At 36.5% G+C, this 17,297-nt stretch overlaps 1 protein-coding gene across 4 annotated transcripts in view; it reads right to left on the bottom strand.

Moving 5' to 3' along the window:
- Positions 1–17,297, bottom strand: part of SLIT2 (slit guidance ligand 2) — a gene marked incomplete at both ends in the record, with an annotated part of 320,456 nt that overhangs the window by 96,506 nt on the left and 206,653 nt on the right. For all 4 annotated transcript variants that reach the window (XM_080940387.1, XM_080940386.1, XM_080940384.1 and 1 more), the window contains 2 exons: positions 753–824; positions 1,282–1,353. In XM_080940387.1, coding sequence (XP_080796513.1) covers positions 753–824; positions 1,282–1,353 — 144 coding nt within the window. The remainder of the gene's footprint in view (positions 1–752; positions 825–1,281; positions 1,354–17,297) is intronic.

Genomic DNA, 17,297 nt, shown 5'->3' on the forward strand with positions numbered 1-17,297 from the left:
AAGATAAGATATAAAAGAAATTTGTATAAACATACATATACATATTTATACATATTTACATATTGAAAGATATGAAAGGAAAGAAGGAAGGAGGGGCTGACTTCTGAAACCTGAGACTGGCCATCATTTATGATCAGTGGAACCAGTAAGTAAATAGGAATGCTAGACTCTACACTCATCTTATAAAAAAACGAAAGGTCATTTTACTTGATACACTTTGAATACATTTCCTAAGTAGAAATAGCGGTAACCTTTAAAACTTATTTCAGCCAGTCTCCAATTTGCATAGTTATCTTCCTGAAACTCTTTTTGACCTTCATAACGAGTACTTATTATGGGGCTACATCAGAGGGAAAATCTTCACATAATGAAAGGATGGAAGGTTGGCTCCTAGAGCTCACTTATTCTCAGCATCACTCAGACTTCATCATTCTAAACCGGCCAATGGTTAGCTATAGACTGAGACATAAATCTGGTCTGGAGGACTTCACAATAACCTATCCTGACATTACAGCTGGATTAAAAATAATCTCCCAAAGGAACTGCTGTCCATCTTTAATAACAAAGTTAAAGAAAACCACATTCACACACATGCCCTCACACACACACACACACACACACACACACTGCAATTTCTACCCTAAAAATTGGCAGGTGTTAATGACAGACAGCCAGTCTCTGTGAGATGATAAAAGCCACCATTGGTTATTTACAAAGTTTTGGATTTCTTCTGTAAAACTGTGTCTACTTACAGTGAATTCAGAGAGCGCAGTCCTTGGAAGGCATCTGGTGCAAGTTCAGAGATCTGGTTATTGCTCAGGTCTCTACAATCAGAAAGAAGTTTGGGTTAAAGGAAATGGGATGCTATGTAGATGGGCTAGAGAAGAGGATGGACTTGCTCATGCTGGCAGTGAGGACACAAAAACACATGCACAACTTTCAAAAGGAAACACCCAAGAATCAGAACATTTATGGGCGAACAACATTCTGTAAAACAGCTACTGTCCATCTGCTTTAGTTATTGGTAAGGACAGTATCTTTAAACAATAGCATGCCAACAATGTCATGATCATATTTTGTGGGAACCAATAAACTAAATTACAGTGAACATTAAAAATTGCAAGGTTTCACCAGTAAGATTAAAGTGCTGTCATACAACTGGTAATCGGACTGTCATTAGCTTCCGGTCTCTTCGGAGCTATGCTAAATTAGTCCCGCATAATAGTCTTGACCTCCATAATTTAAAAGGTGACATATCTTTGCACATCCCTGTGAACTCACAGTCGCCTAAGCTTTTTGTATGGTGAGAACGCTCCTGGAGGGATGACCCTGATGGAGTTCTGTTCCAAACGTCTGTAAGGAAAATAAAACAACGAAAAAAAAAAAAAAAAAACAAAAAACGTTGTTTAGAAGGAAAAGTAAAATTCTAGACACGTCACATTCAAACATAAGACTCATGGCAGGAAGCAAAGTTAGTAGTTTTCATGCGAGAGATCTTTTCTTCTTTTCCTCTAAAAATCAGTGCTAAAATTAAATGTGCTGCTCTTCAAATGTGAAGCCAGATCGGAACAAAATGATGGTAGTAATTATAAAAGGACTACCCAGTGACTAGCCAGTCATGGTTGGGCCAGCAGATTACAGAGAGTAGAAAGCATTTGTAGAAAAAAAAAAAAAAAGAGTGTGTATCTTAATAAACCATAAGTAAAGGAAGTATACAGAGGTACTGGATTTAGATGTAAAATATATTTTACTAATAACTATCAGTTCAAAGATGAAGTTAGTGCCCTATATTGAATTTATAAACCTCTACCCTCTAAAGAACACACACACCATCAGTTGAAAGAAACTAGAATTTTCACAAAATTAACTTTGGAGCTAATTACAAGGCAAAATCCCAAGTTCTAAATTTATACACGATAGAGATCTCCACAGTAAATGATGCTTATCTGCTACCTTCTTGTGTGACTACTACAACGAAGATGCAGAAAATGCAGAAAAATGCAGCCAAAGACAGGTGGGATGTTTTTACAGTGTGAGAACAGTGAAAGTAAATTTACCCCTCGGGCACCAGTCTGCTCTAAGATTCTGCCATTTGAGAAATAGGAGAAATACACACCAGCCACTAAATGCACCATGGAGAAGGTTTCACCAAGTCTCTTAGGAAATGCTTTTGTTCACTGAAATTATTCTGTCTCTATCTTTGTTTTTTCAAAATCAGAACTTAAGAGCCACCCTTTGTAGTTTGTGGTTTTATTCTGGATTCTTGAGCCCTGACTCCAGTTCCTACTGACAGGGTTAGGAGTTAGACACTAAGAGTAGCTGGTGAAGAGATTGAAGCATCCAGAAGAAAACCTGAAGTGTATTTCACTGGCACCAGGTTTTCAGCTCCTACTAGAGGTAGCACCTCCTTATTTTTTAATTATTTGAACTTCTTTAGCTTTTGCAGACTTGTAGCTAAATAGAAAAGTTTACTCTGTATTACTTTCCTACACATTTCAGGAAATTCTCCCATGCTAAATTCATACATTAAATTTCCTGGAATAAATAATGTTTCCTTGTCTTGATTTAAAAATATATTCACATACATATCTACTCATAGAACATATATGTGTCATATGGTCATATGCATATATATGTGTGCAAACATGTTTTCATATGTAACATATGTATATAAATATATGGAAATATGCATACACATGAAGCTATACATATTTTCTCCTTATTCAGTTGCTGTGTTCTAAAGGACAGATTTATCTCCGAAGACAGGAAACATTCATATTAACAAAAGAGATTGGAGACCAGGAGAGAAGGCTCAGTGTGAAGTATTTCACTTTGCAAACAGGAGGACCTGAGTTCTCATCCCTAGCAGATGTGTAAGCAGTTGGGTGTGGTGGCCTAGCTCTGCATCCCTGAGGCTAGAGAGATGGGAGAGATGAGCAGATACCCAGGTTCACAGGCCAGCAATTTTAGTTGAACCTTGAATTTGAGATTAATAAAAGGTGCCTCAAAAGATAAGAAGTTGGCCAGGGGCTAGGGAGATGTCTAGAAGATGAAGACTGTGTACAGATTTGGCAGAAGACCTGTGTGAGTCACTAGTACACATGTAAGGTGACTCACAACTGTCTCTCACCCTAGCCCCAGGGGATTTAATGCCTTCTTCTGGACTGTGTAGGTGCATGCATTGCTTCCTGCACATACCTCTTTCTATACACACAAATAAAATTAGGCTAAATACTAAACAAATAAGTGGGAGCTGACTTGGGACAGTATTTGATGTCAACTGCCTGCTGGCACACACACACACACACACACACACACACACACACATTTAGTATTCGAATTATTTGTCTAGGTATTAAGAAAAAATACTTCTCAAAGGCTCTAATTCAGCAAAGACTAAGTTATTTTACTGTAATACTGACCAGTGCATTTTTTAACGGTTGTTTTAAAGATCATTTTGTTTCTGCTTTGTTCTATTCTTACAGTTAAACTTACAAGACATTTTAAATAGTCTAGGCCAAGGAAACTTTACTTATCAGTTAATCATATTAACATAATGATGATAAGTTACTTTAATATAATGAAAAAAATTGTTCATACAACTCCCAATCCTGTGTGAAATTGTTGAAAGTAGGGGAAAAGGATTAATAAAGGAAGTTTGTCATTCATATATATATATATATATATATATATATATATATATATATATATATATATATAATAGATATAGAAATTATGCTATTTTCAAGTTGCACAGTGACTGGAGGTGTTCTGAACTTACAACTTTATCCCAATAAGTTCTATTCTGTAATAGGACTTCAGTTTCTCAATGGGAAGTTTAATGTTCCATTATGCTTTTTAAAGTCTAAGCACCTTGAATAATTGTGAATTGTTCCAGTAGCAATTTAGCATGCCTTTTACATTGGTTCTCAAAGATTATTCCACTGGAAAGTGTGTATTTATCTGCATAAATCTATGCACATGGCTGTGTGTAGATGTTCATGCTAATACACATAGAGGCAGAAGACAGTTCTGGATTTGTCTGAGAGTGAGTAACGGGCATTTATAGGCTACATGGGTTCTATGTTTTGATATTGGGTGTTAATGTTTGTGCAGCAAGTGATCTTAACTGCTGAGCTACCTCTTTAGCCCATAAGTACATGTAGTGATGAAAAACTATCTCAATCTACATTAAAGTTCACTAAAATATTCATATTTAATCAATCACAACACATATAAATGATAACAGAATTTTACAAACTGAATATCTAATGTTATAAAAAGGATAAAACAAAGAGAATTCGTGATGAGATTATAAAAGACCTAATAAGGGAATGTGCCAAGATGTGCATTTCATATTGATAACTCACAGAGCACTGAGCAGTGAGTATCATACATGATGGACAAAGTGGCTTCTCTTATTTACATTTTTTTTGACATGGTTTAAAAGGGTATTTGAAAAAGCTTGTACTGCTATGAGCTAATTGCCTTTACTTTTTATCACCATGTCTTAGCCGTCCAGTAGGGATAAACATGATCGTGTTCCTCTGTCAACAAGAATAATTCATCAGTGAGAAGACAACATGTCACTGACAGGCAGGCACAGACTCTGCTTGAAAACAGTTCACTCTTGTCTCTTTCTTGTTTAATGGAAAACTATTATGTACTTATAAAATCGTTAATCTGTGCAGAGTCAAGTGTTTTTTTTTTTAACTTTATAGAAAATTTAGAATTCACAGACCAAAACCATGCATGTAATGATATGTCCCTGAAAGGAAGAGGGGAAAGCATTTGATCAAACCATAAATATAAGAAAAAAAATCAGCATTTCTAGGTTAAAAAAGGGCAAACTATATTTACATCTCTTAGTTCCATTAGCTTCTGTTCTCTGCTTATTATATTAGCATAGAATCTGCTGAGTTTCAAAGAGTGCACATTTGAGTGCATTGTTCCATGAAGAATCTAATTAAAACCATTTCAAAATTATGGAAACACATAGTATAAGGGATAAGACATATTTGCATGATTAGGATGAAACACGCCATAATTAAGAGTCTCCCAAATGTCAATCCTTGAGAGAATATGCTACGTCTTTTTTTTATAGAAAATAAAAACAGATTTAATGAAGTGAATAGAGAAAAATCCTACACTCTGATAATGCAAGGATGTGTTCTTTAATGTAAACTACGTCAGGACCAATTTAACCCACAGAATTTATGTAACCAAATCTATAACATTTTATAATTAGATTATATACAATATACATATTGGTTTTAATATATGTATTTACATATTACACTGTATTATTCTACATAATTTATGTAATTGATGATACTACTATTACCACTTCCCTAAAATTAGAAGGATATTTTAGTTATTTGCTAAGGGAGATGAGATATTTACCTGTATTGAGTGGGGATGAATCCCAAATCCCCAAAATCCTTATTTTTTTTAACCAATAAAAACCCTTCTCCCCTCACTGGACATACCCCTGCATTTTCCATTCCTTCTGCTTTATGCTATAAATATCAACCCTTCTGTGCTCTTTAACAGCAACTGATCATGGGAACTTCAGGTTATTTGAGAGATAAAGGAAACATGAAGACTGTACTTCAAAGGTTTGAGTTGTGTGCAGGCTAAGTGGCGAACAGAGAGATACCACTGTGTCACGTGATGACCTGCTGCTATGTGACATAGAAAGTCTACGGTAATTATGACGGGGTAGACATTACACAAAAATCTTAAAAAACAAACCAAGATTGATTGTTTAAGAATTTGCCAAACTAGTTATGCACACATTTATGACATACTGAGCGTATTCGCTACTTTAACATTTACTTCTGACCTATTTCTCTCAATGTTTTCTCTAAGTCAATTTGTCTTTAAAAAAAACCCCACAAAATAGCATTAACATGGAAATATTAAGAAGTCTTCTATAATAGGTATTTATATGGGTTGAGTACTTAAGTACAAGACTTTTAAAATGTTTGGTTTTTGTTGACTAAAGGCATGAATTAAATGGATTAAATCTTAATGAACCAAGTTAGTTTTAGGGGTTGTACAGAAGCCATCTTACTTTTGTGTTTTAGCTTCAAGGTTTGATAAGTGATGTATGGAAGGTAGGGAGAGGGAACACCTTCATGGAGACAATGGGAGGGGTTTGGCAGAAAGGATATAACATCTGAAATGTAAATTCAGAGAATATCCAATAAAAAAAGGAAAAGAAAAAAAGAAAAAGTGGTGAAAGAAACTGACCACACTGCCTTGGTAGGAACTATGGTATCAATAAAAAAATATATTGTGTTTTCTTGTACAGAGGTAGAAGAATAAAAATATGACATATATATGTAAATATATGCAGGTGTGCTGGTCATCGATATGCATTGTTTAAGGGATAGATATGTCACATGGTAAGATCTGTAGTGTGAAGTTAATTTATGGGAGTAAATAATGTTTAGAAATCCAGTAGTAAAATAAAATAGTTATTCAAATAACTCCGTAACTATAATCAAAACCAGTACAAAATTCACATCAAGATTGAGAAACAAGCTGGTTGTAATGGTTATGATCACACTGAGTAATATTTAGCTTTTGCTGTATTTTGGAAACTACAGGAGGGTTTTATGATACTAAGATGTCACTTTGAATGGACCGTGGCTGTAACATCCAGCGCAGATGCCGTTTACACATGCTGATAAAAGTGACATGTCTTTGCATTTTCTCCATCTGCTTTTCACATAAATGGCAAAAACAGCTGCCAGAGAATGGGACATGCATTTAGTGGGTGAAGGGAGTGAAGGCACAATGACTGTCCATCTTCAGAGAGTGAAATTGCTCGGGGCAGGCAAGGAGGTCTCCACACAGTGAAGAGTGGCGTCTGAGGGCAGAACCTAGGTCCTCTTTACACTGGGGAGTTTCTTGTGCGTTTCGTAGTAATTTTAAAGTCAGTTCATTATATTACATGGGTTTACATGATTGATTTCCTCTATGTATCCTTCCTAAAATCACCGAAGCGTATTTAGACTAAGGTACTATTCCTTCTCATAAGGTTTATTGCTGGAACTTTCCCAGTTTTATGTTTCTGCAGTTAATATAGGCCTCTCAACATTTGTATTTTGCATACAACTAACTCGTTTACAGTAGGGCTGTGCTCATACTCATTACCAGTCATTTCTGTCTTTTGGTGGGTTGTTCCTGACAATTAACTATTTTCTTAATCTCATTTCATTTTTTCCCTGATAGCATTTTACTATACCTCTCCGACATACACTCAGGTGTTTCCATAATAAACAAAAAGAAAGAAAGAAATTAAAGACATTTTAGAATTTAATGAAAATGTAGACACAGCATACCCAAAATTATGGGATACAATGAAACATTGCTAAGAGAAAAACTCATAGCTCTGAGAGCCTTCAAAAAGAACCTGGAGAGAGCATATACTAAGAGTTTGACAGCACACCTGAAAGCTCTAGAACAAAAAGAGGTAGATACACTCAAGAGGAGTAGACTGCAGGAAATAATCAAACTCAGAGCAGAAGTCAATCAAGTAGAAACAAAAATAATTATACAAAAAATCAACAAAACCAAGAGCTGGCTCTTTGAGAAAATCAACAAGATAGATAAATCCTTAGCCAGACTAACCAGGGGGCACAGAGACATTATTCAAATGAATAAAATCAGACATGAAAAGGGAAACATAAAAACAGAAACTAAAGTAATTCAAAAGTCATCTGAACTTACTACAAAAACCTAAACTCAATGAAACTAGAAAATATGAATAAAATGAACCATTTTCTAGACAGATACCAGGTACCAAAGTTAAATGAGGATCAGATAAACAATTTAAATAGTCCCTCAACTGCTGAAGAAATGGAAGCAGCCATCAAAAGTATCCCAACCATATAAAGCCCAGGAAAGGCTGGGTTTAGTGCAGAATTTTATCAGACCTTCATCAAAGACCTAGTGCCAATATGTTCCAAACTGTGCCACCAAATAGAAACAGAGGGAACACTCTCCAATTCCTTCCATGAAGCCACAATTAATACAGATGCAAAAATATTCAATAAGATTCTTGCAAACCAAATCCAAGAACACATCTAAACGATCATCCATCACAATCAAGTAGGCTTCATTCCAAAGATACAGGGATGGTTCAATATAAGAAAATACATCAACATAGTTCAGTACATAAACAAACTCAAAACAAAAGAAAACAAAATAAAAAGCCACATGATCATCTCACTAGATACACTAGATTTGACAAAATTTAACAACCCTTCATACTTGAAGAGATCAGGAATTCAGGGCCCATACCTAAGCATAGTAAAACCAATATATGGGAGCAAACCAGAAGCCAACATTAAACTAAATGGAGAGAAATTTAAAGCAATCCCACTAAAATCAGGGACTACACAAGGATGCCCTACTCTCTCTCTCTACCTATTCAATATAGTGATCAAAGTCCTAGCCAGAACAATTAGACAACAAAACAAGGTCAAAAAAGATACAAATTGGAAAGGAAGAAATCAAAACATCACTATTTGCAGATGATATGATAGTGTGCTTAAGTACTTAAGTGAAGGATCTGTTTGACACAAACTTCAAGTCTCTGAAGAAAGAAATTGAAGAAGATCTGTAAGGATGAACAGATCTCCCATGCTCATGGATTGGAAGGATCAACATAGTAAAAATGGCCATGTTACCCAAGATACAATTCACATACTACATGAAGCTCATGAAGGAAGATCAAAGTGCAGATGCTTCAGTCCTCCTTACAAGTGGGAACAAAAATATTCACAGGAAGGAATATGCAAATAAAGCTTGAAGCAGAGACAGAAAGAAAGGCCATCCAAAGACTGCCCCAACTGCAAATCCAGCCCATATACAGCCACCAAACCCAGACACACTGTTGTGGATGCCAAGAAGTGCATGTTGACAGGAGCCTGATATCGCTGCCTCCTGAGATGCTCTGCCAGATCATGACAAATCCAGAAGTGGATGTCATTGAACTGAGAATGGCATCCCCAATGGAGGAGTCAGAGAAATGACTGAAGGAGCTGAAGGGATTTGCAATCCTGTGAGAACAATACCAACCAGAGACTAATTCACCGTCCAAAGACATGACCCATGACTCCGGTTTTATAAGTAACAGAGGATGGCAGTGCTGGGCATCAAGGGGAAGAGAAGCCCTTGGTCCTGCCAAGGCTTGATGCCCCAGTGGAGGGGAATGTCAGGGTGGGCAGGTGGGAGGGTTGGTGTGGCACCTTCAAAGATGCAGGGGGAGGAGGGTAAGATGAAGAGGTTATGGAGGGGAAACTGGGAAAGGTGATAGATAGCATGTAAAATATAAATAAATGTATCCAATAAAAAAGAAAAAAATTGTTCTATGAGAAGTTTAATATTGCATATTTTCTTTATTTTTAAAATATATTTTAAGTATCACAATTAAAATAAAATAAAAGAAAATAAATATAATGGTGATATATAAGCATTTGAGATATTAAGTATATAATGAACATTTCCTGGATTTTTTTTGAATATTTCTATTTGGTTTTTTTTACTTATTTATTTATTTTCAGAGTTTTATCTTAGCTAAATCTGGACTTTAACTTACTATAGTTCAATCTGGACTCAATCTCAAGGGACAGCTCCTTTCTCAGAATACCAAGTGCTAAGATTATAGGCCTAATAAGCTTAGGTGTTCAGGTTGTAACACTAGAAAATCAGTTAATGCAGAATGAACTACACACAAGTTAAACAAACCTAATTTTGCAAAGCTCTTCATGTAAAATATTTAAAGGATCGTTAAATAACTTGGCTCAGCACTGAATGAGTACGATTAACGGAAATTAGAGTAATCAAAATATTGGACGATGAAAATATAGACAGCAAGCCAAAGGACAAACCACCCGAGAGCAAGAGAAGAAGTGTCTGAACAGAAATGGAGAAGCAAGAAATTTCCAATCGTCTCAGCACGTAAGCACAGGCTATAGACACCAGGCTGCACCAGGCTGCACATTCTGCGGTGTGTCTCCCGCCATCCCTTCCTGTGTGCCAGCCACCGAGGAGTACAGTGAACTGACGTCATCCTCGAGCACAAGAGCAGCATCCTGACTACAAAGTGCAATGCCCGTACATTTCACCCATCTCACATGCATGTCCAGAAACGTATTTCAATCCCAGCTGTAGTGTGGTACTGGAAACCCTGAAGCCACACTCAGAAGACCTGTGCCAGGCTGAAAATGCTAATCCATTGCAACGTTTGCTCACAAAGCATCTTCTAAGTCGTCTAGAGTTTCTGCACAATGGCTCGAAAGCACTGGATGGGACACCAGAATTGGTACCAGCACTGAAGAGAGCCAACTTTCTCCCCACAGTATCCTTTCTCACTGCACTGATACGTAGAATACTTGAAATTGCTATGTTAGGAGTTACTTCTTGGCTGGAATATACCAAGAATTGAATTGATATTAAAAATCCTTCTTCCAGAAACAGGATCCTGCATCAACTTGCCTGAGGCTCTGACATTGAAAACGTTTGCAACAGGAGAGCTCCAAGCATCTTTGTGCTGAGAAGACCCCACCCCAGCAGCAGGACTTCCTTTCCTGTGGATTTCATCTTCCTTCTAGTTAAGTTGCTCTGTACTCTATTGGCACTCCTGCTACAAGTGGTATCTAGGAAGCTTTCCACATTCTGTACTGATCCCCAGGTAGAGTCGGTGGTTCCACTGTGATCCCTCTTCCTACCATTACTAGGCTAAACATCGAGACAGTAATGTCAGGACAGAGAGTTGACTCACTGTCAGGGTTGCAGGCTAACAGGATAGCCTGCCATCAGTTATAATGCACTAAATGGCGTGATGCTAGTACACATGAAGTTCAGGTGACAGGAGAGTATGTAAGACAGGAGACAAAGCCAGAGACTATGGTTTGTGCCTTTCAGAATGATACTAATACATTGCTGGTGAAGATGTGGAACAAGGGTACACTCCGCCATTGTTAGAGGGAGTGGAATCTTGTACTGCCACTATGAAAGTCAATATGGCAGTTCCTCCTCAGAGATTTGCTATTGGCCCTGTGTTAAGACCCAGCTATACCAATCCTGGCACTCTACCCTATAGGACCACTTGTTTATCTATGCCCATTGCACTTTATTGATGATAGCCAGAAACCGGACGCAATTTCAACGTCACTCACCTGAAGAATGGATAAAGAAACTGTGATATCATTACACAATGGAGTATTACTCAGCCGTTAAAAATGATGTCATGAAATTTGCAGACAAATGAATAGAACTTGAGAAAAATCATCCTCAGTGAGATAATCAAAACCCAGGAATTTACATATGGTATGTATTCACTTATAAATGGCTATTATCTATTAAGTAACTGAAAACTGAGGCACAGAAAGGTTAGAAAATGTGTGTGGGGGGGAGTGATGGATCTCCCTGAGAAAGGAGTAATAGAATAGATTCTTTGGGTGGAGTGAGGCGGAGGCTCTGAGGATGAAGAGAGGAAGAGGAGGCTGTGGGAACTGAGAGGCATTTTGGGCTACTTTTGGGAGGGGCATAAAAACATAGTTCAGTAGAAGCTTTCTGAGATTTATTTTAAATAAATATATTTAAAAATTATAAGATATAATATACATGTATAAATCATATAATAAAATAAAAATTATTTTAATAATTACATTAGGTCTCAGTTACTCCAAAGACTGAGGCAAGAGAACCAATGTTAGAAGATATCCTGAACAGGAGAGTGAGGCTTTCTCTAAAAGACAATATGGTCTAAAGCACACAGAACTGAAGAGAAAAGTTGGCATTAGCAGAGGCTATGGGTAGAAACTAACATGAAAGAGCTTCGATTTCTATACCTGTCCACACCTCCAAACCCTCCCACTCCTGCTTTCTGTGAGCTCCTTATCAGGAAGTTTCTACTAACTCTGTGGGCATTTTTTTTTTTCTCAACAGTTGTCACTTTCTCTGCCTGACTGTCTGGTTTTCTTTAGGACAATGTCTTAACAAGCCCATGCCGTGCCTGCCGCTCCTCCAGAGCTTTCGAGGAGCTGCCAGTGAGCTTTCCAATTAAGTCAGTTTAAAATTAAATCTACATGAGCTGTTTCGTGGTTTAATTTTTCTAGTTAGATTCCTTACTTTTCTCTTTTTTTTTTCACTTTTCTTAAGATCTCACAAAATTAAATTGGAAGTCTAAGGGATTAAATGTCTATGCCCCACAAAGAAAGGTGTCCATGTGTCATCTTTAAGGTGAATTCTTCCATCACTCAAGAGGAGGAATTACAACAAGGTGGGTTTGTCATTGAGGAATGCAGGAAAAGGAGCTATAACAGAGAGAACTTCAGAGCAGGGGATAAGAAAAGGAAAGTTCACTGGTGAGCTCTTTCCACTGTCTAGTCTATTTTAGCTTAAGTTATTAAACTCTAATAAATTAAGTTTAAATATTTATCGATTTTATGCCTATAAAAATATTGTCAAACAAGGAAACAAGGAAGGGCTAACTCCATTTTAGATGCCTATGTATTACTCTTGGTTAAAAAAAAAAACAAAATTTTTTCATAGGTAACTCAGTAATATGTAATTTATTGATTTCTGAATTGTGTACAAATGCACTTCTTATCTATATATCTCTAACTACATCTATATCTATATATCAACTATTTATCAAGTGCCTCGGTGTGCATTGGATTATATTTGTTACTGGCTACTCTTTGGTGGTCTGAATAGAACAAGCTCTTGTCTACGTATAACTCATACTTAGAGGCAGATGTTTAAAAACAGGAAATACACAACAATGGTAAAGATATTTCCCACTCTTCCTCTAGACTTGAGGAATGATATTCTCTACTGTCTAAAAATATTTTAGTTCCATGAGGTTCCATTTGCTAGTGTTAGTCTTAATGCCAGAGTGGATGGAAGCTCTTAGCTTCTGAGAGAGGGAACAGCTGTTTACTCTTAAGTCTGTAGCATCCCTGGTCCAGCAGAGGACTGCATACCCAAGAACATTTGCATAGTACAGAGTGGTCCTAAAGGTTTTAAGAAATAAAGGCATAAAGTTGGTGGGTAGAAAGCGGTGGATAAATCTAAGAAGAGTTGTGGGTAGGGAGGTGAATGTGATTAAAACATGTTATTTGAAATGCAAAAGTTCCAACTATTATAATAAAAATAAAATAAAATCATGAATCAAAATGTGACCAGTAGGTACAGTCAAAACTTATTCCCAGCCCATAATGGAAATGCAGATCATTTGAATTGATAAAATCATCGTGTGATCAGGTTTCATAAGAAGAGTGCCCTCCCATCCCCAAAGGCTTATCGGTACATGTCCCTAATTTATTGTTTTACTTAATTTAATAAAAATCATCATGACTCAATAAAAAAATCAAATTATATGTTGTGTGTATAAGCATTCTTCACTGAAGAGTTTAAATAGATGTTAATCTATTACTACTTTTTTCTTGTCCAAAGGATTTGTTACTTTGACTTAAAATGAGTATCTTCTTTTATATCTTTACAAATAAATGTTGTGTAAAACATCAAAGCATGAATTTATATTTGCAGAAAAAGAAGGCAGAACCAAGAGAATACTTGTAACCTAGGTTACAGGGAGGTCTGTTAGTTTTACAGAGAACATAGATACTCTCTATTTATTACAATTATGAGCCTATTATTATAATCAGGTATTACATTATTGAAATATCTCAATCTGGAATAAAGATATTGCACAAATAACTCATAATAAACCTGGCCTCGAAATATTTGACCGATGCAGGTTTTTTTTTAATTTTTAGTGATATCTAAAAGTTAAAAACAATGTTTTATTTGGCACTATTTCTGTATTTTATCACTTAATGATATTTTTTTTATTTTCAAAAGATAAAAATGAGTCACTAAGCTATTACACTGCACCTCTGAAAGTATTCTGTTCCCGCTGGATAACAATGCAATAATCAGGGAAATAAAATTCACCTAGACCCTGACAAATGCCTTTATTCCTACTTATAAATTTAACTGATTGAACCATGTCTTCAGTATAGGCAAACCCAATGGGATGTATTATTTAGTATAACTTCTACGCTGCTAAACTCCACCATTATGTGAAGTCTATAGAGCATGCAAGGGATCGACATAGTGCTAAAATGAAAAATAAAAAGGATATACATAGAATAAACCACTTAAAGCATCTCACACAACTGTATTACTTTTGATATTTTTGCTCTGTCCTCTAGGGCAGCTATTTGTCCCTCTTTGCTATGAGCAGATATGATGGCATTTATCCTGTGAGAAATATTCCTTTTTATGGAATATTATTTAATTATTTATTATTAAGATTTATCTATTTTATGGATGTGAATATGCTGTAGCTGTCTTTCATATTCCAGATATTCCAGAAAATAGCACTAGATCCCATTACAGACGATTGTGAGCTACCATGTGGTTGCTGGGATTAGCATTCCCCTACACTGGGGCCTTGAGCATTCACAGGACCAATGGACTCTCCTCCCATTGATGCCAGACAATGCCATCCTCTGCTACATATGCATCTGGAGGCATGGGTCCCTCCATGTGTACTCTTTGGTTGGTGGGTTAGGTCCTGGGAGCTCTGGGGTGTCTGGTTGGTTGATAATGCTGTTCTTTCTACGGGGTTGCAACCCCTTCAGCTCCTTCAGTCCTTTCCCTACCTTCTTCCTTGGGGGTTCCCATGCTCAGCCCAATGATTGGTTTCGAGGATCCACATCAGTATTTGTCGGGCTTTGGAAGAGCCTCTCTGGAGACAACTATATAATTCTTGCTTTTTTTCACACACTGTTTATTCAACTTTAATTCATTCATCAAAACTATTGTTTCATTCTATTTTAATAATTATTGCTGATATCTGGTTTTTAAAATCAGTTTTTTAAAGGTTGTGTGTGTGTGTGTGTGTGTGTGTGTGTGTGTCTCCCTCCTCAGAAAAACTCACTGAACTATACCCTTCTAATTCAGATCTTTCCATTCTTAACATTGATGGCTGTGTTTTGTAATCCTGACTGACACACCTGCATCCTTTGCAAGAATGGTTACAAGCCTGAACTGTTTCTCGCCTTCACCTGACCCACAGGCAGCAACACCTACAGGAGGAGAATTTTATTTTTGCTTGCTTTCACTCTTCTAACCCTCTCCTCCGGTTCTCTTGTCTCTTCCCTTCATCTCATTGGGTACTTGACGAATTTACCCTTTGATATAGACTTGGTTGGGTTGGTTCCTTCGAAATCTCTGACTTGAATAAATCTTTTTACTGCCCTAAAGTTAACATGATCTGCACTGTGCTCTTGCCCAAATTCTTCACTTTTGTCATTCCTTATTTAGTGACAGAATAAACGTTTCTCTTCAGCCTATTCATGAAAATGGAATCATTTTGCTGCCTTGTTTATTGAATTCTTACCAAGACAAATCCCTACTGATAAGAATCTCTACTGACTCTCATCTGTTTCCAGATCCCCTTCTCATTGTTACCAAACACTTTCTACTCTTCTAACCTCCTCAAAGACAAATATAATAGATTCCTGGGGACATTCTGCCTTCGAAAGCCCATTTGAGACATAGCCCTAAGACTGCAAGATTTTGGAAGATTCAATTCAAAACACCTTGTCCAGATGCATTCCAATAAAGTCCGAGATTTGTACAGTACTGAGACACCATGAAGCCTTACGATCTTTTCTTACATTCTCTACGCTCTGATATGCCATTGAGCACCACGCCTATAGAATGTACACATCTTTGTTGTCAATGTTCACAGTATTATATTAACTCAGGTTTCCCTTCCCTGCCTCCCCACCAGGTCTGGCTCCAGTGCTGTTTTATTCTTTGGATTCCATGTTTGAACTATCACTTATGAAATGATTGCATTATTCTAAGCATATACAGCTCAATACATTTCATTTCCAAACTGACAACACTCCTCAATTCCCATAAGGATGATGTCATAGGAGGGAAGGAATTTGATCAGAAACTCAAGAGTCTGTAAATGGCCAGTAAACCTGAATTGCTAATCAACTCTACCTTCACACTGACTTTATCTTGGCCTCCCCTTTTTTACCCCCTGTAATGCCTTCAGCTGTATGTGTTCAACTCATAACAATAGGTATTTGATTCCTTATGAATACCTATTTAGTATAGGTACTAAATCCTATACTAAATCACTAGTGTTTAGTGAAAATAAAAACAAATCTCTGGAAAATTCAAAGTATTTTATACATTCTTCATGTAAGTTTCTGTCTGAATAGGTCAATATACTGTTTTTGGTTTAAAAAACATAAACTGATGTTGGTACAAAATGTATATTCAGATCTATTTACTGCAGCACTAGCCTTAGTAGCTAAATTATGCGATTACCTGGGGTATCTGTCAGCAAATAGATGAATAAAGAAAATATGGTCTGCATATAAACACATTGGAATTTTATTCATCTTTTAATGAGAAAGATATAATGTAGTTTTCTAGAAAATGAATGTAACTGGAAATGACACATCAAATCAGTAAGCCAGATATAAACAAATAAATATCGCCAGTTTTATGTTTTCTCTCATTTTTGGGTCTTAAAATTTCCTAAAGAAATATAAAACCATATATCCATACACCACACACACACACACACACACACACACATACTCACACACACACAGAAACTAAACTGGGGTGAATATGATCACAGTATATGATATAATAGAAAAAAAACTTGTCTTAGGAAACCCAATGCTATATATGAATATGTGTCAATAAAATGATGTTACCCCAATACAAACTTTTAAAGAGTAAGGATTACTGACTGGATGTCACTGTCTCTGCATGAAGTCTCTCTTCCTGACACTCTAATAACAAAGTTAGAAGAGAATAAATAATTACTGTGGTTTTCTTTTCATAATCTACTTCAGGTTATCTAGTATGTTCTAATCAAGCTGAATGGACTTCAACAATAACTAGCTTCAATGGTGGATGGATATTCCTCAGACCACTCTTTTTTAATGCCTCAAAATGAAAATATTCTCCTGCCTTCTGTCTTTATTGCTTCCCACTCACTGCCACTTCTGCTCTGTGTGCTTGATGTCTCTTCCTTACAAAATCCAAAATCTGCCCTGACACTTCCAAAACCACAGCTCATTATTCCTGTAAGAGTCGGATTAGCAAAAATTGAAATACTTGGAAATGGGTAACATAATATTATGTCAACTAAACCTTTGGATAAGTTAATATTATGTACATGTATTATGAATTGTTTTGGTGCTTGTCTTAAATCTCAGTGAATGCAG

The sequence above is a fragment of the Micromys minutus genome (assembly GCF_963924665.1).
Source record: "Micromys minutus genome assembly, chromosome: 1".
Classification (NCBI taxonomy): domain Eukaryota; kingdom Metazoa; phylum Chordata; class Mammalia; order Rodentia; family Muridae; genus Micromys; species Micromys minutus.